The sequence below is a fragment of the Betta splendens genome, chromosome 12 (genome assembly GCF_900634795.4).
Source record: "Betta splendens chromosome 12, fBetSpl5.4, whole genome shotgun sequence".
NCBI lineage: Eukaryota > Metazoa > Chordata > Actinopteri > Anabantiformes > Osphronemidae > Betta > Betta splendens.
In genome coordinates, this window is record NC_040892.2 from 673,750 (window position 1) to 696,729 (window position 22,980).

Sequence of the window (22,980 nt, forward strand, 5' to 3'; positions counted from 1 at the left end):
ATTGTGTTTGATGAGATGTGATCGCTCATTGCCAAAATGTTGAAGCACTAATTGCAGACAACATGGACGTGTTGGCTGAAACATTTATTTCATACAGATCTAAAGCGTTTGTGTGCTGGTTAATGAGATGCTACTGAAATAACACTTCACAGTAGAACTGCTTGGACAAAACGTTAACACTACAACTAGTTTGCTTCACAGGCGGATTCTGTTGGTTTTCTGTGTAACAGAGATGATGATGATGACGCCGTAGTAAGTGGGCGATGGGTGCCTGTGTCCTGTAAAGTCTGAAGCACATGTCAGTGATGTCAGTACTAAAAACGGTCCCAACATTGGAACATGAGTAGAAATGAAGAGGCACAAACGTGGCCGAGTAGTGAAGACCGCCTTTGATCCCGTGACCTGGAATCTGGACGTTAAAGCTGCTTTCTCCTCCGTCAGCTGTATTTGCTCTGGACATGCACTGGCATTTCATACGCAGCCAAAACCAATATGACCGTTACCGCCGTAAGCTTAACTAATTGTACAAGCATGAGCAGTGCAGAGCTGAAGACAGGCGTGTAACAACCAGAAGCTAAGACACAGCTCCACTCGGAGTCCTGTTCAAATGTCCACACACACGGATGGACACACACACACGGATGGACACACACACACACACACACACGGACACACACACACGGACAGACACACACACACACACACACACACACACACACACACGGACGGACACACACACACACGGACGGACACACACACACGGATGGACACACACACACGGATGGACACACACACACGGATGGACACACACACACACACACACACGGACGGACACACACGTGTCAGGCATCATTTACTATAAAGGCAGATTGTGATGCAGTACAGGCTGCAGCATGTTTGTCTTCCCTGCGTCCAGTGCATGCACATGGGACGTGATCAGGGACGGCTGGACACCGAGGACCTGGTGTCAGTCTCACTGGGGCCTGTAGCCCCCCAGCTGAGGCATGTAGCTGGAGCTGGGTGCGGGCGGCTGCCAGTCAGCGGACTGCTCCTTTGGTGGTGCCGTTGGCTCGGCGTCCTCCTCCAGAGGACAAAAGTCTAGAGCCTCCAGCTCTTCCAATTCAGCGGCTCTGGTGCCGTCTCTGTTCGCTGCAGCTGGTGAGAAGCAGGTCTGTCGGGGGAAACGAGCAGACTGTCTGCTGCCCTCCTGCACAAACATGTCTGGATGCTCCTCAGACTCCAGCAGAGGCTGTGTGGACTCGGACCGTGTGAAAACGGCCTGCTGAGGCTGGGAGCCTGGCGTCTGGCCCTTGTAGCCGCCAGAGGCCACCACAGAGGAGTACTGCACGGTGCTGGCAGTGGTGTCGCCCATGTCGCCGCTGTCGTCGTTGTCGGACACGCTCTGGCGAGGGGAGGACATGCAGGAGGAGCCGCCGATCCCGCTGCTGTGCTCCTCGGACAGGTACTTGTCCTTCCTCAGAGCGAGGCTGGCCTTGTCCTCCTCATACACACTCCCTCTGTCACAGACGTCCACATCGAGCACACTAATGCCAGACAGACACTTCTCCTTTGATGTCTCCGCCTGAAGTGGAACATTTACAGACAACAGCATTTACACTTCAGGCTAGAATAAATCTTCTTTTAGGCAGAGACACATGCTGACAGAATAGGTTATTTTAGTTTCCCTTATTCTCTGGTTTTATTTTATTTTTACTGTAGAGACGCACCAAAGAACCACAGGAAGCAGCTTAAAATCAGTGAAGCTACTCTTTAACATCAGGAAAGTTTCGGTTCTCGTTATCGATTCCAGCCCAGTACAGAGAAACTCTGCCACCTGCTGGTTCCCTGTGAGAACACTACTGGCTCCTAAGCCACAGAGTGGAGGTCCTTGCTCACGGCTTTCAGGTTTAAATCTTACTGCGTGGCAGTAGAAGGAAGCAGCGTGTTCATTAAAATGTTTGCCTGAACAAACGATGGACTGTAGAATATCACAGTGATCACAGCAACATGCTAACTAGTAAAACCTCTACAGCTGTGTGATGATGTGGGAGTGTGCGTCCTTACCTTCAGGGGATAATCAGGAGACCAGTTTCCAATGGTGCTGTCTCCAGGGTTTGGAATCTGAGGCCAAAAGTTCTTCTTTATCCTGTAAAAAAATATATTTATTTTGCTTGCTTCTAGAATAAACACATCTGACACATGTATTATGTATTTATTCCATCTTATTTTGTTTAACACTGAGAGCAATATGTTGAGGCATGAAAATCGTCCCTCTCAAACACGTACGCATCTTTTTTGTACACGCAGAGCAGCGTGGTCATCACGACGACGAACAGAAATCCAAGGCTCACTCCTACAACGATGAGCTCAATGGTTCCTTGAGCTAAAAAAAAAAAGACAGAGATCAGCTCAGCTGTTCACACGATACCAATCCTTTTCAATGAGGAGAATACAGTCACACAGTGAACCGTTACTGCTACACGCATTGTCGTTTAGGGATGAAGCCGTCTCCTTAAACGTAGCTTTGATTTCACTAATTTAAATATATTTATGCTACAATACAAACAAATGGGGAAAGTTGATCCTGTAAGCGTCACTTACCGAATGTTGGGGTGGTAAACGAGTGATAAGTACCACTGGTTGAGCCTTGAACAGTCGAGGCCCTGACCCAAACGTCGTATTTCGTATTGCTGCTCAGGGACATCAGCGTGTAGGAGTAGACGTCAGCTGGCACTGTTATGTCTGCAAACAAGCAAAGCACAGGTCAGGATGAAAAGAAGTTTAACAACTCAGACCTAACAAGGCAGTAGGTCACTTACTGTGCGTTTCTGCCCGACTGCTATAAAATATGGTGTAGTTTGTTATGAAGCCTCGTCTGTGGTTCAGGGGGATTTGATTCCACTCGAGGACCACCTTGTTAGGGGTTGGTTTCCCCATCAGTCTAACAGCAGGGCCTTCCAGTGGAGCTGTAGCCACAACAGCAAGAAATGTCTCAAAATGGAAATATCTCAGTCTGCATTTTCTTTATTTCCTTAAAAAATAAACTTCTGATTGAACTGGAACTGCTCCAGACATTATAACCATAAAGACGTAGCATCAGCACTTTACTCCTTACAGGCGTCATAATAATATCGCTAACCTCCTTGCTCCACAAAGGCTTCCACCATGGCTGGCTTCCCAATACTATACTTCCTGTAGTATATTGGATACACGGACACGTTGTAGCACACAAACTTCTCCAGGTTGCCTTTGACATTCAAAAAAAAAAAAAAAAAAAAAGAGTCAAAGAAGGTTAGACATGAAGAAATCAGGCTGAAGTGGAATCCATCCAGCTCTAGAACAAACACTCACGCACCTCAGGCCTAAAACGCAGCTTTAGTCACGGTAAATGACCACATACAGGTCATAGAAGTGCATATGTATGAACTGCTATATAGTCGGTGTCAGTCATTAGCGAGCGACTACCTTTGATGAGAGTGTGTGTGGTGCTTCTGTTCTCCCTCTGCCAGTCCATCTGTTCACCAGCCACCCACACCACAACATACTCCGACACCCCTTCCCCGGGGGGGGGTTTCCACTGCAGCCACAGCGTGTTCCTTTGGGGCATCACTATGAGCTCCCTCACTGGGTCTCGCACTGGAACAAACACAAAATACTCATACAATACTGAGAAACCGGTTAATGAACCTCTATTAGCTTCTCATGCTCAGTTGGTTCGCTGAGACCATTCGTCTCCTGTTCACAAAGATGTTAGGCAAAAGTCATGAATCTAACGTAGGTCACACAAAGCTTCTGTGCATGGCCTAATGTCCAGACTGCATCCTTCAGGCAGACTGGGTCTGGGGTCTGTTACAGCCAGGGCTTTGTTTGTTCACATAATAATTGATGCAGCAGCTGTAACGTTTCAGCTTTCCTGTCTAACTTGTGTCACCATGAAAACGTACCACTTCCCCTTGGAGGGACAGTTAAAGAAGCAGCAGGAGACGTCCCCACAGAGTTACTGGCGGTGACGTCCACTCTAACAGACTGGTCGTAGCCCAGACGAACCCCTGTACGGGCAGCGATCTTCCTTTGGTTAGAGCTGCCGTCTGTCTCGGAGCTGTTCACTGCGATGCTCTCTGAGCTTTCATTCTTGGATGGATAGCCGTGAATTGTAATGTTGTATGTATATTTTATTATCTTCCCGTTGGCAGAAACAGGATCCTATTAAAGGAAACATGCACAAAAGTATGTCCTTGTCAACTGTTGTAATGAAAGTTCAATTAATCAGCGAGAACAACTTTAAATGTTTTAAGAAAATGTCCATTTATTAAAAAGGATGACATTGTACAAGGATGTCCATGTTTTTATATGTAGTCATGTTTAACATTCTAACGTACAAGTGAAGGTTGTGGGAACTTACCTTTGAAACAAGCCACACCCGCCGATAATGGCTGTCGCTCTGATCAACCACAGCCCATACGTCTGGTTTACTTGTTGGTCCTAGAAAAGAAAAAATGTGCAAATCTACAGTAAAGCAGCAGGAAAGGCAGCATGAAGTAAATGGTATTTGTCCACGTGCACGCAGTATTTGATGGCTCCGCCAGGTAGAACTACCCAACAGGGAAATTACTAGGAACTATGGACGTCAGTGAATTTTCTTTTACTTGGACAGAAGACAGGATTTATATTGAAACATGAACAAAACTCTGCACGCAGCTCCATCCCAGCTCAACATACAGAGAGATAAAATGTCATTATAATAGTATTAAAAACCAAAGAGTTGAGAAAAGGAGACAGACAGAGCTATAGCAGTCAGTAATACTGCCAGTCTTGACACTCACGGTCCTCTGGGGTCCTCGTAGTAGTGTTGGCACTCCAGTCACTCCAGTAACCCTGCGACTCTGCATGAACTTTAGAACTTTTGCAGCGCATCTGAATCACATTAAAAGTGTCTGGCTGAAGGTTCTGGAGTCTGAAGGATGTGATGTCATGGGCGATGTCTTCAAGAGGCACCTAGGACAGTAAACACATGTCTTATTGATTGGAGGAAGATGTCATCAAAATGTGTAAGACGGAAGTAAACTGTACTCACATATGTCCAGTGATGAGAGCCACCTGGACAGAACCGGATCTGATATTTTAATGACACATGTTGTTTATGAATAGGTGAATGCCAGCGTATGAGAAGGGAGCGAGGGAAATCCTTCTCTGCTATGGCCTCAACAGGAGATGGAGGATTTGTTTTCACTGCAAGAGCCAATACAACAAAGAGTCAAGAGGATGAAATGGTGGCAAACACCACCATCACTGACGTCATCTTTAGGAAAGAGCAGCGGAGGAGAAGCCCAGCACGTACCATACCACTCAGCATAATTCTGCAGATGGTCAGACTTCACTGTTCCCAGTTCGTTGTGAGCCTCCACCCAAATGTCCAGGTTCATAAGATAGGGGAACGTGTTCAACTGGATTTCAGCGTGGTTTTCACGAGTCGATACATTAAACTCTGAACCTCTGTTGATTGAAGATTTAAAAGGACAAGGTTAAGGGATGGAGGACAAAGAGGAGGCGAGGGGCGGGAGGAGGGGGATGACCAAGAGCCAGGGAGACACACACACACACACACACACACACACAACACACAACACACACACACACACACACACACACACACACACACACACACACACACACACACACACACACACACACACACACACACACACACGGTCAAATATGTGAGAACATCTGAACAGGAAACAGGAGGGTATTAAAAATATACTCACGCCATAAGAACAAAAACCCTGTATGTTGTGGGGACATCAGGGGTTTGAGGACCTACTGGTTTCCATTCACACCTCATGGTTGAAGATATGTATTCTTGGTCCTGAACTGCTATACATGATAGATTCTCAGGCTTCCCTGGGAGATCTGACACAGACACAGATAATAAAATATAAACAGACTAAACAACCTGGGACAAAAACATTTCAAAATCTTCCTATTTCTCTGTCTAGGTTCAAGGTTCAGATTCAGCCTGTATGTGTGTAAGTATATGAGAAACTGAACACGCTGTAATTGTCCACGGTGCTGTGAATAAATGTAAAACAGGATGTTGGTGTGCAGCATCTCATGCACGTCGAGCCGTCAGCAGACAGAACTCGCATTTGCGTTTCTATGCTCTGCTAAACATATGAACACCACAGTCACGTGGTCAGAAAACAGACAAACTGATTTACTGTAGCTTTCTCTTTTTCCAGACCATTACACATGTTGCTCTTGGAAGTTAAGTTTGTTGTTCTTACCATGAAGAGCACTGTAAAGCCTATGATGTCCTTTCACACCTGTCACCTTTGTTTTATCAGAATGCGAGGTAATGACATCAACTACCAGCACATTCAATCTGAAAGAACTATTGGCTATAGAACTATTTGACAGTAGCCTATACTGACTTCACTTGGGGACAAAAGATCAAAAACCTGGACTCTTTTACAATAGCATGAAATCATTGATAATCCCAGAGGTTCAAATTTCCCACACACATAAACAAATTAATTAATTACTCAATAAGCTCTTCGTCTAATTAATTTAGTTTGAATCTAATCAAATATTCTGCTTTTTATTTATGGAAAAACTATTCTAATGAGTCTATAAATTAGCCAGCGCTGATAATTATAGGCAGTATTTGATCTGAGGCTAGAACAGACTTTGCATCAACAATGACCATACAGAAAAGATAAAACAACACGTACAGCCTTTCTTAAGATGGATCCCATGAACAAATTTGCCTTTGTTCAGGGTAACATACGGTGACTTCTTCTTGCACAAGCAAAACAGCCATTCAGCGCTCTCGCTTTTGACGGTGATAGTGACATTAAGGGCTGATCCGTTAATCCTGGTGTACTGTTCTTTGGGCACAATAGTCTTAGACACGTTCCAGTAGAGGTCATCTGATGTAACTTCTGCTGTGTTGATGATCGTGCACGTGGCGGTGAATGTAGACCCAATCTGAAGCACTGGAGACTGTGGGGCCGTCACCAAATGATTCTCTGAATACCAACAAAACAGAATCAATATTTCAGCGTTGTTCGTGCCTCAGCAAGGATATTTTTCACATTTAGGCAGCCAGGAGGAACCAGCACGTCTGTGGACTGTCTGAGCACATAACTCAGCAGGTTAAAAACGGCCACAGCAGACAGGACACAACATTTGACCGTTTGCACACAGTACCTCCTCCAAAACAAGCAAACGGACAACACAAACAGCAAATACACTTAGCACAAAAGGATTGAAGAGACGCACATCTCAGCTCAACAGCCTCAGTAACTATGACACACAGCAGCTGCACCACTCTGTGAAATGTGCTCATATGCATGTAACACAGACAGTGTTGACTCATACCAAACTATGGCAACTCCCACTCCCCAATGCTGAAAAGACCCAAGATTCCCAACAGGATCTTTACTAGTTTCTTCAAGACCCAACAGAATGGAACTTTGCACTTTGTACGTATGAAATTGCTTTAACTGACACAGAACAGCACCACTGCGACGCACAAGCATCTCACAACAAGACATTCCTTGGCTCTTTGACCTCAGAGTCACAGCCTCCGTACATTCAGAGCCTGAGATTCTGGGACACGCAACAACTTTGAGAGGCTCGAGCCAGTGGAGAGTGGGTTTAATTCTAAGAACCAAGGACAGAAACTAATAAAAAGTGCTGCTTATATTGTTGTGATTTTTGGAGAAATGTCAGAAAGTAAGACACTTATTTACTACATGGACCATGGACGAGGTTCAGATGGAAGTCAGAGACATGAACGCCACCGTGACTCACACTCATCCAAATAAAATGCACTGAGCTCTCACCACACACAGCTACACACACGTCCCCTAACGCAGGGTCAGACTGAACGGAAGTCATACTGACCATAGTGCGCAGGCAGCGCCGGGGAGAGGCAGGCGAGCAGCAGCGGCAGCAGCAGCATCTCCGCACGAACCATCACGACGCTGCGGACGCAGGAACCTTAGAGAACTTTAGTTACATTAGCTGAGTTAGCGACACTGAGTTACTGCGTTACTTGGAGCCTCATCCGCTACAGTGCTACTTAATGTTACTAGAGGCCCGTGACCACGTAGAAGGTTTATAGCACATTCGTTAAAAATGGACCTAGAAGCTTACGAATAACCAAATGTACAGGAACGACGCTAACACACGCTATCCTCCTAACGCCATGTTGTTTCCACTGCTAGAAGAACGACTTACCCGAGTGGACTCCGCTGTTGTTTCTATATACGTTTGTCTATATCATTATCGTGTTTACATAAAGGCTTAAACGCAATCATCGAAGCTTGGTCATTAAATGTCCGTTTTAATGTCCAGGCTCTAGACTGCGCCAGCGATTACTAGACGGGACCACCCACTTCCCGTCAAGTCTACAGTACGTGTGTCGTAACATCTCGCGGTGCTGCGCAGACTTGTTCGATCTCCACCTAATCTGCCTGGACGAAGCAAGCGTCTGTTTAAGGGGCTGCCAGTCACTGAAATTTAGGAATCATCTTAAATATGCAGGAAAGCTATACTGATTTCCGATTGGTTGAATCAGCTGTCTGTCAAATACGTTTGTCCAATCGGAGGTCTGAGGCGTTCCTGTGCTGTTTTAGTGATCTTGACTTGTGTTTTCCAGTATGTCTCCACCTCTTCGCTTCTCATAATGTAGAGAACGTGGTTCCTGCAGCCTGGTCATTCGCCTCCAGGAGAAACTGGCCCAAAAGCTTTACTCAACAAAATGTATCTATTAGCAAGTATATGAGCAGGCGTTTCTACGTGTCTTGGATACCTGATTATAATGTAGCTGCTGTTAACTGAACTGGCTCTGTGTTGGATTTGCTGCGTTTAGTTGTGTCAGGTCTCAAACCCTATAAAGTGTCTCGAGGTCCTTTGTTGTGAATTGGTGCTATAGAAATAAAACTGAATTGAATTGAACTAATAACAAACAGTGTCACAGTTTGGTCACGTTGCTCAACTGTGCTTGAACTGAATGTGTGTCAGCGTCTCTCAGGACTGAGCCAAACTTACTGACCTACACAATGTGACAACTCTGTGTTCACAACACGGCAGATTCCTATTGAATTAACTTTTGGCAGATTTTCAAGGAAGTGCCAGGGATGAAAAAACAAGGTGAAATCTGTATATGAAAGTCAAAATGTCCTTTAAATCAAACTACTAGAACAGAACTGAGAAAAACCCTACAGGTTAGAATCAAACAAGGGAAGGAAAAAACAAATGAATAAAAATGAAAGGATTCTTAGACACAATGAACCATTCAACAAACCCATGTTTTATTAAAATGGTTTAGGATGAAGACATAAACAAGAAATGGTACACAGGGCACAGGTTTTATTTCTTGTAGTATTTCTCCAATGTCATAATTCCAAAACATAATGGTAGGACTTGATTTTGAGGTGTAAAGTGTCTTTATCTTGTGACCTTTAGCAACAAATATCTGTAACAATCATTACAATGATTAGTGAAGGTCCTACAGTTATTTTTACAACTGACTTTGTTTCTTGTGCTAAAATTATATCAGGAATGAAGAGCTCACAAGATCAATGTTGTACTATAAATTGTTGAGCTCTAGAAGAGTTTGGTCCAACACCTGGTGCATCTCCAGGTTCTCCTCTTTGGCATGAGCAACTTTCTCTGGAGAAGGAAACAAAGTCACAGATAAATTCTATATGAGCTCATTCTAATTCACTGATTCTACACGGTGTGTGTACTGTGATAAGGTGATAAAGAGGAAGACATGAACCTGCAGAAAGTATAAAACTATGCCTTTAACAGAAAATTTTAGTAGTAGAATGGTTGCTAAGAGCTAGCCTGTTCATCATCCTCTATCAGCATAGAGACACACTGACCTCCTGCACCGGAAACACAGAAAGGCTTTGATCACTTTAAATTCAATCTGTCACTGAGCGTGTTTGGAGGCTCTGGATCAACCACGGCATGTTCTTCTCCTGATAAATATCCAGCAGCAGAGCTCATCTACTGAGGAGGAGTGGACCAACACTCCACAACCTCGCTCTCTGTATGTGAAGGAGATACTCTGATAAATGGCGTTTGCATCAGGCACAGACTGGTTTCTGACCCCCACATACGTTAAACCTGTTAACTGTGCAGTAATAACAAACAAAGCCATGATTGAGACAGTGTTCGAACCAAACACTGATAAAATCCCTCAGTTTCTCTGGAGCAATAACGTAAAGGTCAAGAAGACCAGCACACAAACAGACTGGAATAGAAGAAAATGACTTCCAGTGTTTACCCAATTCTGATCAACCAGAAAACCAAAAGTCTTTATTTTCTCAGATTTAAGCTCAGCGTCTGAATGTTACCTTCCTCGGACATTAGACCAACCCCCAGGACACCATGTGCGCTGGTGATGAGAAATACCTTTCCAGTGTCATTGTCTTTGTTCGTAGAAAAAGGTCGTAAAATAAAATGCAGAAAAACAGTGAGAGGAAAACAGAGATCGCAAGAGCATGAATAGATTTATTACATGGAAAAGGAAAACAGGTTTACAGAAAGATTTCATAAGAGAGGAAATGAAGCAGGAGACGAAACACAGACACAGTGTAATGATCCGGCCTACGACGGGACCAAGAAGAGCATCAGGTGGAAGAGAGCAGGGGTGCAGGCCTACAGCGTGGTCATGTCATTGAGGGCCAGGTCCAGCTCCTCACTGAGAGCCTTGCCCTTCAGCTTCTGAGCATATACTTCATCTACAGGAGGACACACACGGGTCCACAAAGACAGGAGAGCCAAGCGGAAAGAGTGGAAACAGAAGGGACACTGTTATACTTCACATAGAGTGACTGGTGTTACATCATCACATCAGCGGCTCTAAAACAGTGATGCAGGAGCTGAGCTCCACAAACCGGGTCCAACAAGACTTTGACTCAAACAGTGTCAGTGAAAGCTGCACAAAGGCAGAGCAGCCAGAGACAGAGATTGGCTGATATCTATTATCATCCTACACTGCTGGAGATTTATACACATTAGTACAAGAAAGTAGAACTATTAGTACTTTACAACATAACAATTAAAAAGCAATCAAGTATTAGGAATGGATGAGTGCTTTAAGACGAGCCATACCTTCTAGATCATCAATGGTCTTCTCTAGTTTAGCCACAGACCTCTCTGCAAACTCTGCACGAGTCTCAGCCTGGAACACAGAGCAACAGCATCATTACCACTGTCTGTGAGCAAAACTAAGTGAAGGACACCAAACACAATGCGCTGCAAAAATCACCTCCTTCAGTTTGTCAGTCAGCACCCGAATCTCCTCTTCATACTTGTCCTCCTTCTGCGAGTACTGAAAGTCCAACAGACACACAGTTACTAAGTGCAGCACTGCTGAGGAGATGTCATACAAGCTTTACTGTCAGCGACACAGCAGAAACCCAAGCTCCAACCAATAAATGAAAAGGTGACGACGTGTCCCAACATCAATCCCAGTGGGATGGAGGTGTCCTCTACCTCAACAGGGCCCCACGGCCTGACGGGGTGATGACACCTCAGTTTTATCTTTGTGCTTTTATTGAGATGTTTTTACTAATTGTGTAATAAACACTGAGCCACAGCCCCTTTTAATGAAAAAAACTGTCACTACCTCACAGCATCATCCAAAATGGGCTTTCCTTCTTGCTTCTGTTTCTACATGACTATGTCCGACATATAATGTTTGTGTCAGTCCTCATCACATGCCTCCCAGCTCCTACTGTACCTTCTCAGCCTGGGCTTCCAGTGACTTCAAGTTGTTGGTGACATTTTTCAACTCTTCCTCAAGGTCACCTGATTTACTGAGCAACGCACGAAAGAGCAAAAGCAGAAGAGAAAGCAGAGACTTGAAAGATAGGACAATAGAAGAGCTTCAGCTCGTAGCTCATGGACAGAATATAGATATGATTTACACCTAACCCTGTTTTGGTTCAGGTGATGCTTGTCATGGAAACAAGTCAGTTGCTGTTACTGTGTATTTCTCATGACACCAGAGTGTCATGAGAAATACAGAGACTCATGAACCCAAAGTCCCACTGTTTCCTGAGCAGTTGCTTATCATACACTGCATTCAGACTAATTCACATTTAGAGGTTCAGTGATTAGTTGTGATTGTTTTGTGATTATGCTGGATTCAATAACGTACAACGTGTTTTCACTGGGGTTAAGGAACAAGGGTTTCAATTACCAACATCTGATTGGACGTCTTCACTCACCGTTTTCACAGTGAGTGAAATGATGAAATGAAAGAAGTCAGAACAAACGTGACTTGGTTCAGACAAGATGCTTAAAGTCACCGTGTTAGATGTGAGTTAAACAAAAGGCGTGACGGAGAGGCTGCACGTCAGAGGAGCAGAGAGGAGCAGGTCAGCATCGCACACTGATGGAGTCTTTACCTCTTCTTCGTCACACATCATGGACTTCAAATTGTGGTCCATTAGTCTAAGCTCCTCCTCCAGCTCCCGCACTCGCCTGCAGGGGTTAGTCCAGGGGCAGTGGGTGGCAGCCGTCACACAAGTCCCACACGGGTGATGGCATGCATCACACAAAAACACACAACCAGAACCTTTCTGTGGTTAGCGCATTTGTTAGGACCGTCAGCTTCACACATTCAGACATTTGAGAGTCAAGCAGGTCAATCCCATAATAATTACGTTATATGAAAATGCACTAAGTGAATGTCTTTGTATCCCATGACGTCTGCTATGACGCTCAGCAGCTGTTTACTCACGCCTCAGCCACCTCAGCCCGCTCCTCGGAGCGCTCCAGCTCACCCTCCAGGATCACTAGTTTACGGGCAACCTGCAGAGAATGGAGTCAGCGCAAACCCACGATAAATAAAGGGACTGATAATGCTTTATCTTTGGAATATGATAATATTTCACTTTGGCTTAACCCCTTCCACATCCTTATGATCTAATTCAGAGTTTTGACATGTGCTACAGGGGTGAGCTATGGTTTCCTCACCTCTTCATATTTGCGGTCAGCCTCCTCTGCAATGTGTTTGGCTTCCTTCAGCTGCATCTCCTGGATCTCCATTTTCTCTTCGTCTTTTGTGGCTCTGTTCTCTATGACCTTCATTCCTCTGAGGGAGAGGAACAGACACAAACCGTTGGTCACTCTGCAGTCAACTCACACTCTGGAGGTAACAGTCCTCGCTAGGTTAACTGTCGGCACTGAGCTGGGACGCAGGGTCATGAATGTCTTCACCTCTCACTCTCGTCTGCCGCCTTCTCGGCCTCTTCCAGCTTCTGCAGAGCAGTAGCCAGTCTCTCCTGAGCCCGATCCAACTCCTCTTCCACCAGCTGGATGCGCCTGTTTAGAGAGGCCACCTCTGCCTCAGCCTGCAGGAACAAACACTGGGTCCTGAGACTCATCCTAATAGAAACTAGTGGAAACCATCATGAGTTTATACAGTATGTTCATGCTCTGTACCTGCGTCCTCATCATGAAATCTAACATAAAACACAAGTATGTAAACCTGATGCACCAAACTAAAATACTTTGTCTTTAATCGTTGACATAATAAATAAACTAAATAAATGACTAAATAAATAGTTATTTATGCTTTTTGTTTGTGTTTTAAAATTGAAATATAAAAATAAAACAGATTTTGCAGTAGCTGGTTCATTCTTTTCATTTCACATTTGAACTTAAGTTCACAGATAAACAGAACCAGTGTGTGCAAACAGAAAGAGTGTCGGTGCCTCCCGAAGTTTAACACCAACGTGAGACGTTTGACGTTGTAACATAAACAAACCCGTCATCAGTGAATGGGTCTGATGACGGGTTTGCGCGTGGCCAGTCTGAGGTCGCGTCTCCTTAACATCCGGGCGCGTGCGCGGTCAGCACAAGCCGTTAGAGTGAGCGAAATGTGTTTATTTCTGTAGTAGCAAAGGCTTCACGCGGTAGTTACACTTTATACGCTAAAGGTGTGTACAACTGTACTAATATTAAGCGTTAATTGAATATAAAAACGTGGGTTCCATCAGTGTGACGTCACAGCGCCTCAGACGCTGTCACGGCTAACGCAGGCTCCGTGTTGGACCGTGTGCCCGTCTACCCGCAGTCTGGCCTCCCGCTCCGCGTCCGCGTCCGCCTGCAGCAGCTCGGCTCGCTCCTCCGCCTCATACGCCACCTGCTGCAGCGTCTGGATCTTCTTCCTCACAGAGTCTAGAGAGACTAAAGTCGCCATGCTGCAAAACGCTGTCCAAGGTCTTTCTGTCGCCGAGGAGTCACCGTGTTGCCATGGCAACGGTACCACAGGTCGTAAATGAGGCTTGACTCTTCCGGTTATTGTGTCGAAATAAAATTTATTTAAATATCTCTTATTTTAAAATTGCACACACATCAACTTTTAGCAATTTCTCTTATTTATTTTTAACAAGTGAACTAAAATGACCCCAAACGTTTGGTTCCCACGATCAGAACACATAATGTATTTTGTATATTTGTGTATTGTGTTGATGCAGAACTAAACCTTGTGCTGCACCTGAAGAAAACCATCTGAATGGCGATTGTATGAAAAAAGATGACATCTGCACTTCTGTGACATTCATGTGCTTTTTACACCTTTCACTTACATCTGCTGCCTTTTTCTCTGCCTGCTCAAGCTTTTCTTGAGCATCTTTTAGTGATTCAGAATATTTGTCCAGCTCATCTTCTACTCCTTTCAGCTTCTTCTGCAGACCCAGAAGTTCCTCCTCCAGCTAGAAGTTAAAAATCCCAGCACAGTAGACACAAAAAGAAAAGAACATGTTAGACGGCTATAAACCACCAACGCAGCAGAATAGAAAGAGGAATATGAAAAGAAGAAGATGCCAGAGCTGATGACGGCTCAGAGGAGTTGGCCTCTGATGCCTGAACCAAACATAACATGATGGTCCTAGAGGCCCCGTTAGAATGGTTAAGGCTAATGTCCAGGTCAGGTAACAGATCACATTGCTTTATGCACAGGTCATTACTGAGGTCTGAGGTCTTCCAGCAGACAGGTGTGTTTATTTCTTCCGTCACAGTAACAGTGCGGCCATGGTAACAGCTGTGTGTTGGGTCCTCTGAGAATAAATGTTATGTGGACACTTGCAAAGATGAATAGCTCCATGTATTTATAGTGCAGATGATGCCTGGTCTTTTTTTTAACTGGGGAGTTTCAGGTTCTTGTCTGTTATAATTACAGTAAAATATGTTTTACAATTGCTCTTTGTCTGATTACAAAAGGAGAATAGATTAATATATAATTATCTATTTATTCTGACTCCTAAATTGCTGCTTTTCACTGCAGACTGCTTCTCAATGCTCATCTTGAGCCTCTAAACCACTGGGCCTGTAATGTAGCTTAAAGGTTAACTGCTGATCGACAGATTGATAACAATCATACGCTATATGAACATCTGCCGCTAAAATAAAACCACAAAATCCTTCAGCAGTTACACGGTACTGTAACGAATTATGTGTCTGCACAGCTGAGAACATGTGGAAGTTATGACACAAAGAACAAAACACGTATAAATGTCAACAGATCTGGACCAGAGCCTCTGCAGCCTCCCCCCAGAACGGGCTGTCAGCGCTGCCCCACCCGAGGCCTCCCACCATTAGACAGCAGAATTCTGGTTCTGACCACTATGAATCGCCAGCTTCTCCCAAACTAACCAGCAGGTGGTTCATGCTGGAATCTGTGCATGGGAACAACCTGGACCGCTTTGCACTGGTCATGTTTAAACAGTTCATATCTGGCCCTTTAATGTTAAATGTTCTTAAATGTTTCAGCATCACGGCTGAACCAGGCCGCATTATATAAAGTGTCTGTTTGACACTTATATCATATTTGGGCATCGCCTCATCCAGGAAATCAGCAGGAAATCACACACGTATGATTTTTAGCAATTCAGGAAAAAAAAACATACACTGACTTAACTGCTTTCATGAATTGTCATTGATTTATTTCAAGATATCAAGCGTATAAAAGCCTGACGTTAGACTATAGTTGTTCACACCAACTATTTGTACCAAATTAGTTTCATGGCTTTCAGAGACTTCAGAGCACGGATCAATGGAACCTTTAAAAATATTATATAGCTTTGTTTTAACTAAATGATCAGTTGGTAAATAGAGGAAATAATCTACAATAGTGAATAACTACATACATCTATGTATGCTAATAATATTCTATTAATACCTGCATATTTGTCAACGACTCTGACAGTATTTACTGTAAATCAAACCAGAGTTGAGTGGTTGGACTTGGTTTAAATGAGTCATTTACGCGGTTACCAGTTTTATCAGAGTGGCCCTGACATTTATCCTTTCTAACAAAGCTCGACCCCCACGTGACAAGCACAGGCTGAAGCCAGTTCTGGGTCTTTCTTCGTCGACCAGCGCAGGCGCCGAGCCGCGTCAGCCGCATCTTTCTCTACCTGCTTGCATTTGTCCTCCGCTCCCTTCTTGTCCACCTCCGCCTGCTCCGCCCGGTCTATGGCGTTCTCCTTATCCAGCTTCAGCATCTGCATCTTCTTCTTGATGGCCTCCATGGCGGCTCAGCTGTGTTCTCGGTGCTGTCTGGACTCTGGGGCAGCGGACGGGCGCCTGCGGAGAAGTCTGAGCGGCTCGAGGAGAGAACGAGGACGGAATGGCTGCAGCGCGAGCTCCCGTTTTTTCTGGGGATGCGCACGAGGACGGTGTTGTCCATATTTAGGCAGCGCGAGTCGCCCCTTGTGTGTGACGCGCGTGTATGCGCGAGTGTGACACAATAAATCAGTTCCGTTACTTTTGACCAGCAGGTTCATCAGGGGCTGTAGAGAGCGGGAAAACCTACGTGTATTAGAAGGTGGTGACAAAAAAGCGGAACTAGCCCAGAAAGCGAAGTTTAGCCACGAATGTTATAAAACAAAGCGAAGAAGTTACAAAAATACCAGGACTTTAAATTGTTTATTAAGATGACTCAAAATTTATACGAAAAAGTTAAAGTGGTTTTAAACTGGTTGTTGTAGTCAAACGAGATGGTTACGAGTTGTTTGTATTCACAAACCTGGAGGCTACTTGAGTAAATACTTTAAAATGTTCTATGACTAAATATAATATTCATTTGATGATGTAAAATGAGAACACAACATAAAAAAGGTGAAGGCAGAACGGCAGAAAAGAACAGACGCCAAATGCTTTGACTTAAACGGACTTTATTGAATATAAATCTCTGTTACAGTGCCCATGGGGTGGTACTGCTGTACACAGCATTATAATTATACCACATCCAAGAAAAAACGTGAACTGCAGAAAAAATGCTTTGCGTAATTCTTGGAGGAGACGACGTTCTAGCAGTTTGTTCTAAGGTTTAATATGTGAAAATAAAGACATTGTGGACGAAGCGCGGTTTAAGTGAATCCATGATTATCAAAGTTATGACTTTAGTGCATGTAGCAGGCAAATGATCAATATCATGTCACTACACTACAGTTCGCATCAGGCCCCTGGTGAGAAAACATTACATAAATCATTATGTATAGGTTACATCGTTCAGCGAACACGAACACTGGCACATGACGAGTTAAGAGTGAGGCAATAAGCACCAAACAGCCAACGTTACACAACGCTATGAAAGATTCCATTTATGGCTTCTTCTTCTGCACACAAACACAGGCTAATCTAACAAAGACCTAGAACCTACAGCAACTTTATTTTAAGGAATGAATTTAATACATTTCTTAGCTCAATCTTCAAAATAGGTTCACGCTCTCATTTGTTCCATTGCAAAGTAAAAATGTCCAAATCTAAAGGTTGTGTTCAAACCTGAACATACGACCAGCTTTCATCCACACATGGAAGCTCCACGTTTCCTACGTAGAACATCTGCATATATTATGCAACATCTGCACAGAGGCATAAGTTGTGCTTCCTTGATACGATATGTTAAGATCTAACAGTAAAGTGTAACTGTGAAGCCAAGCAGGCAGGATTGTCATCTTACAAACATGTACACAACACACACACAGAGGGAACTGACCCCAATGTTGAAAAGTATATGACCATGAGGAATAAAAGCACAGAGACTTTAATTTAGACACATTTCGTAATCTCCAGATTCCTAATCGTTGGCATTATTGCTTTCACTGCTTTCAAACATTAAATAAAGAGACCCAACCCTTTGCCGTACGCTCCAGCTGCTCGCTGACGGAGGCGGCGTGAGCGCTCCTCCCTCACTGCTCCTGGCCGTCCTCCCGCAGCTCCGAGGGCAGGAACTTGTACTGCTGCTGTCGGATCATGGCCAGCTTCTTCCGCGCCTCCTCCAGCTCACGCTCTTTGCGCAGCATCTCCTCCTGAGCGGCGATGATCTGTAACGACGGTCCGTCAGCGCCATTCTGCTGCTCCGCTGATATCTGACACTCATAGTCTGCATCCTTTGGAGCCACATTCCAGCGCCCACTCACCTGAGCGATGCCTCCCACCATCTTGCTCTTCACCACCACGGCCTGGTCGTCCTGAGCTTCGAAGGCTGCTTTTTGAGCTGCTTTCACGAGGTTGTCAGACGCTCTCTTCACAGCGTTTCCAGCAGCCTGTGGGAATAAACAACGGTGCAAACATGAGCTTGAGCCCAGTTACATTTGGTTCAGACAGTGAATGATGAGGCAGATTTGTTTTGTCAAACAGAACCGACTCAGCGGCAGGTGAGTCATCACGCGGCAGCTCACACAAACAGATGTGAGGCGCTTCTCCCAGAAAGGAGAGGAGCCTCAAGCTCAGGGAGAAACCGCCTTTTCCTGCTCCATCTCTGTAAAAGGCAATGACGAGCAGCTGAGGCTCCCAGAGCCCAACAGCGCCTCAGACCCAGAGTCCAACAGCGCCTCAGACCCAGAGTCCAACAGCGCCTCAGACTCTAAGTTCAACAGCGCCTCAGACCCAGAGCCCAACAGCGCCTCAGACCCAGAGCCCAACAGCGCCTCAGACCCAGAGCCCAACAGCGCCTCAGACCCAGAGTCCAACAGCGCCTCAGACTCTAAGTTCAACAGCGCCTCAGACCCAAAGTCCAACAGCGCCTCAGACCCAGAGTCCAACAGCGCCTCAGACCCAGAGCCCAACAGCGCCTCAGACCCAGAGTCCAACAGCGCCTCAGACCCAGAGCCCAACAGCGCCTCAGACCCAGAGTCCAACAGCGCCTCAGACCCAGAGCCCAACAGCGCCTCAGACCCAGAGCCCAACAGCGCCTCAGACCCAGAGTCCAACAGCGCCTCAGACCCAGAGCCCAACAGCGCCTCAGACCCAGAGCCCAACAGCGCCTCAGACTCTAAGTTCAACAGCGCCTCAGACCCAGAGTCCAACAGCGCCTCAGACCCAGAGCCCAACAGCGCCTCAGACCCAGAGCCCAACAGCGCCTCAGACCCAGAGTCCAACAGCGCCTCAGACCCAGAGCCCAACAGCGCCTCAGACCCAGAGCCCAACAGCGCCTCAGACCCAGAGCCCAACAGCGCCTCAGACCCAGAGCCACTACCAAACCAGTGCCATGAACTCATCCTGGACTCTGAGGCCGCTCCACATCCCTGGAGACGTCCCTGAGGCCGCGTGTCTCCAGGCCAGAAGGACTGGGCTGCTCCCAGTGACCCACTGGTGACGGCAGCAGCTTCACTTCTGTCAGAACAAGTGGTACAGAACACCCAGTATTCTGGTGGAGTGACTGGACGCAGGACAATGTGCAACACTTTATAGCACGTCACTTCACAGGACCGGCACCGACCACAGCTTTTCAGCCACGCACACTCACAGCAGGAGCAGGAAACGAAGTGTTTCAGGTCGCGTTGAACTAAATGGTAACTGGAACGCCGACTCTCAGGCGCTTCTGTCCGAGTCGCCTGCTGCCATCAGGAATCCTTTGCTCACATATTCACACGTTGGACAGAGACCATATATTATTCAGCACTAGAATAATTGTAACCATAAAAAGCACGATGGCACAGAGTGAAGACAGCAAATGCTGCGGGTGTAATCATAGATCAAGGCTAATGTTTCCAGCTCTCGTTGCCATGGCCCGACCCGTGGATTGTTTCCAGAGCCCAGCAGACGTAAATGTATGGGAATGACTGTGGTGGCAGCTGCAGGCCCAGAAGAGGAGGAGATAAGCTGGTGCTGATTGGATCAGAGAATATGAGCTGGCCGGGCTCAGCGCACTCACGGCCTTAAAGACTGTATTTTGGTGACGCTGTGACAAGAGATACTTGTAGGTTTCTGCTCCGGCTCTGGAGAAGGTGCTTCAGTTACACACGAAGGTCACAGCACAGCTTTTGTGCTCCATCAGGTCCAGTGAGCTTTTAAAATAAATTACAAATAAACTGCACCATTCTACTGGCTGCATTATAGGAAACGTAGAATAGAGAAGATCCTCCAGACTCTGCTGTCCTTCAGTCACCCAGTAAGAACGCACTGCTCTGTGGAGGAGCCCTTTAAAATAACAAAAGGGCGATCCTGTCTGTACCAGATATAGAGCCACTAATCCACACGAGCAGCTGCACGATCACACAGCTCACCTGCAACCCTACACAGACACGCACACACACACACACAGACACGCACACACACACAGACACACGCACAGATGTACACGCACACACACACACACAGACACGCACACACACACAGACACACGCACAGATGTACACGCACAGACACAAACACACACACACACACAGACACGCACACACACACAGACACGCACACACACACACACAGATGTACACGCGCACACACACACAGACACGCACACACAGATGTACACGCGCACACACACACAGATGTACACGCACAGACACAGACACGCGCACACAGACACAGACGCGCACACAGACACAGACACGCACACACACACAGACACGCACACACAGATGTACACGCACAGACACAGACACACACACACACACACACACACACACACACACACACACACACACACACACACACACACACACGCCTTTGAATAGAACACAGGGTATTGTTCGCTTGGCAGCTACTGCAGAGCCTCAATCGCTGCTAGAACCACGTGCTGTGAGGAAGGAACGGCAGCATCAGCTGAGGCTGCGCTGCCGTGAACTCGGCCGGGTCTTTTCACCCCCTTCAGGTCTTCTCCGAGCCCGTTTCTCCGGTGCAGCTCACCTGCAGCCTCTTCATGGTCTGGGAGTCCTGGTCCGCCTTGACCTTGCAGGCCACCAGCAGCTGCGCAGTGGACGCTGCCACCTGCTTGGCTGAGGAGATGAGCTTCTCCTCGCTCGCATGTCCCTGCACTGCTGAGTTGGCGGCTTCACACAGGTTGTTGGTGGCTGCCGCCACCATCCGTGCCTGAGGAGTCACAGTAATGAGTGGCTTCACCGGTACCATTCCTAAAGACACGCTGAGCGAAGAGACTCACGGCTGAGATCAGGCCCTGAGACCACTGTCCATCATCCACCGCATTGGCTGGAATCGCTCCCACCTGAAAATACAGGAAGTTGGAGACGCAACAAACACGTCACTGACTTTCTAATGCAGAGCCCTTGTTTATAATTCATTCCTTCATTCAGGTGACACTAGGATACGCCTCAGCAGTTAGAGCACGACTACATGCTTTAGGGAGTTTTCATGGAGTTTGATGAGCTTCACCCTGTTGACCGCTCCACTAAACACACACTCACACGTGGCTCCACACAGAACCCTTTCTCATCTTGGTGGACGTGTGACGTCATGCGTCATGTGCTGGACGCGTACCTTCCCCTGAGCCACCAGCTCCCTCTGTGCTGCTGACGCTGCCTTGACCAGAGCACTAGTGGCAGCAGCGATAGACTTGGCTGCCTCCAGAATCTGCTCTTCAAAGTTTAGGCTCTCATCTGCTTCCTGGAACGCAAAGCATCCGTGAACACACTGAACCCTGTATTATTGACCCGTTTTTATTATTATATGGGAGTTAAACCTTGGGTTTGGTCCTGGGCCTCAACTGCTCCAGCTTCTTGGCAGCTGCCTCAATAGCAGCCGCTGCTCCCAACAGTTCATTTTCCGCAATGACGGTGGGATCTTCAGGATCCACCCACTCGGTCCCTGCAGCACACGGTGTAAAGGTGAGAGCACGCTGTTGGGAACCTACAGCTGGAAGCTAAGATCTCTAAAACCGGAGGGTGGAGATGGCGCTGTGACAGGACGACTTCCCTTCGCCCGACAGGAATCAAACCCTTGTTAATACGTCATCTGAGAGAGGGATTTTATGTGAAACTATGGAAGTCGGGAAATTACTTTGATTCATCCTGCTTCAGAATACTATCGTATACGTTTGTTAAATCACGTCTGGAGCATCTGAAACACAACGTACGAGTCTCATTGCGTGGCCCTTGTCTGCATTTTCGTTACGGTCTTTCACAATGAACCCGTTCTATCATATTTCACACGAGCATTTAAATATGTATGTAAGCAAAGGTTAAAGTACCTTTCATGGCCTCGGCCGCCTGGATGAGCTCGGTCACGGACCCTGCCACTCGCTTGGAGTAGCCAGCCAGCTGCTGCTTCAGGTCATGGGACGGCTTCTGGATGATCTGTGGGGGAAACTAAAGTTACACAAACTCTCTAATGCGCAACAAAATGCTAAACAAATGCTAAATGCTCAACATGTGGAGCTGAGGTTAAAGGCAGCTCACATATTCTACACAGGAAAAGACAGAAATCTGTTATATATCTGTTTATACCTTTAAATGTACCATAAAAAACCTATAAAACCCAGGGCCCAAATCAGTGGAGACACTGGCAGCAACATGTGTCTGGGCGACACAGAGCTGCTAATGCTCATTGTTTGCTGAGGAGACGCACAAACCACCTCAACTCAATCTGCTGTAAAGAAAGAAGCGGTCGGACTTCATTGTTCTGAGTCCTGAGAAACTCATGTCAGCTATTGACACTCAGGAGCTGATGGAACCATGGACACACATGCAGACGTCGAGCGTCGGT

At 46.2% G+C, this 22,980-nt stretch overlaps 3 protein-coding genes across 15 annotated transcripts in view; all 3 read right to left on the reverse strand.

Moving 5' to 3' along the window:
- Nucleotides 1-65: 65 nt before the first annotated feature.
- il6st (interleukin 6 cytokine family signal transduce) lies at nucleotides 66-8,454 on the reverse strand. Of its 3 annotated transcripts, none has more exons than XM_029169804.3 (16): nucleotides 8,245-8,454; nucleotides 7,909-7,988; nucleotides 6,732-7,028; nucleotides 5,766-5,910; nucleotides 5,339-5,493; nucleotides 5,075-5,229; nucleotides 4,824-4,995; nucleotides 4,403-4,482; nucleotides 3,945-4,203; nucleotides 3,466-3,636; nucleotides 3,140-3,247; nucleotides 2,820-2,966; nucleotides 2,602-2,742; nucleotides 2,287-2,383; nucleotides 2,065-2,146; nucleotides 66-1,582 (listed from the first exon to the last, which is right to left on the reverse strand). In XM_029169804.3, exons 2-16 carry the CDS (start codon nucleotides 7,979-7,981, stop codon nucleotides 974-976), a joined length of 2,691 nt encoding a protein of 896 aa, XP_029025637.1. In that variant the 5' UTR covers nucleotides 7,982-7,988; nucleotides 8,245-8,454; the 3' UTR covers nucleotides 66-973. The 3 variants fall into 3 exon arrangements, with proteins under 3 accessions (XP_029025637.1, XP_029025638.1, XP_029025634.1); XM_029169805.3 differs by having other exon boundaries at nucleotides 7,909-8,004; XM_029169801.3 differs by having other exon boundaries at nucleotides 7,909-8,013.
- Nucleotides 8,455-9,298: 844 nt separating this feature from the next.
- On the reverse strand, nucleotides 9,299-16,703 carry LOC114867351 (tropomyosin beta chain). 8 transcript variants are annotated; one of them, XM_029169966.3, is made up of 9 exons: nucleotides 16,452-16,703; nucleotides 14,622-14,747; nucleotides 13,249-13,382; nucleotides 13,006-13,123; nucleotides 12,770-12,840; nucleotides 12,435-12,510; nucleotides 11,291-11,353; nucleotides 11,134-11,203; nucleotides 9,299-9,681 (listed from the first exon to the last, which is right to left on the reverse strand). In XM_029169966.3, the coding sequence occupies exons 1-9, from the start codon at nucleotides 16,563-16,565 to the stop codon at nucleotides 9,599-9,601; spliced, it is 855 nt and encodes a 284-aa protein (XP_029025799.1). In that variant the 5' UTR covers nucleotides 16,566-16,703; the 3' UTR covers nucleotides 9,299-9,598. The 8 variants fall into 8 exon arrangements, with proteins under 8 accessions (XP_029025799.1, XP_029025797.1, XP_029025805.1 ...); XM_029169964.3 differs by lacking the exon at nucleotides 12,435-12,510 and adding an exon at nucleotides 11,765-11,840 and having other exon boundaries at nucleotides 16,452-16,700; XM_029169965.3 differs by lacking the exon at nucleotides 9,299-9,681 and adding an exon at nucleotides 10,511-10,760 and having other exon boundaries at nucleotides 16,452-16,701.
- A 490-nt stretch (nucleotides 16,704-17,193) lies between these two features.
- Nucleotides 17,194-22,980, reverse strand: part of tln1 (talin 1) — a 28,840-nt gene continuing 23,053 nt past the window's right edge. For all 4 annotated transcript variants that reach the window (XM_029169959.3, XM_029169956.3, XM_029169957.2 and 1 more), the window contains 7 exons: nucleotides 22,466-22,571; nucleotides 21,959-22,083; nucleotides 21,757-21,882; nucleotides 21,422-21,484; nucleotides 21,169-21,351; nucleotides 18,459-18,584; nucleotides 17,194-18,362 (listed from right to left, as the gene is read on the reverse strand). In XM_029169959.3, coding sequence (XP_029025792.1) covers nucleotides 18,228-18,362; nucleotides 18,459-18,584; nucleotides 21,169-21,351; nucleotides 21,422-21,484; nucleotides 21,757-21,882; nucleotides 21,959-22,083; nucleotides 22,466-22,571 — 864 coding nt within the window. In that variant the 3' untranslated portion in view covers nucleotides 17,194-18,227. The remainder of the gene's footprint in view (nucleotides 18,363-18,458; nucleotides 18,585-21,168; nucleotides 21,352-21,421; nucleotides 21,485-21,756; nucleotides 21,883-21,958; nucleotides 22,084-22,465; nucleotides 22,572-22,980) is intronic.

Bases quoted from the DNA above. Each gene is read 5' to 3' on its own strand.
- LOC114867351 (XM_029169966.3), bottom strand. From the start codon at position 16,565: ATGGAGGCCATCAAGAAGAAGATGCAGATGCTGAAGCTGGATAAGGAG. The intron at 13,383-14,621 runs GTAAGTGAAAGG...TTGTTCCTGCAG, and splicing joins CAGAGAAAAAGGCAGCAGAT to GCTGAGGCAGAGGTGGCCTC. The intron at 12,841-13,005 runs GTGAGGAAACCA...CATTCTCTGCAG, and splicing joins CTGACCGCAAATATGAAGAG to GTTGCCCGTAAACTAGTGAT.
- il6st (XM_029169804.3), bottom strand. From the start codon at position 7,981: ATGGTTCGTGCGGAGATGCTGCTGCTGCCGCTGCTGCTCGCCTGCCTC. The intron at 3,637-3,944 runs GTACGTTTTCAT...TGTTTGTTCCAG, and splicing joins TGTCCCTCCAAGGGGAAGTG to TGCGAGACCCAGTGAGGGAG. The intron at 2,967-3,139 runs GTTAGCGATATT...TTGTGGCTACAG, and splicing joins AGCCTTTGTGGAGCAAGGAG to CTCCACTGGAAGGCCCTGCT.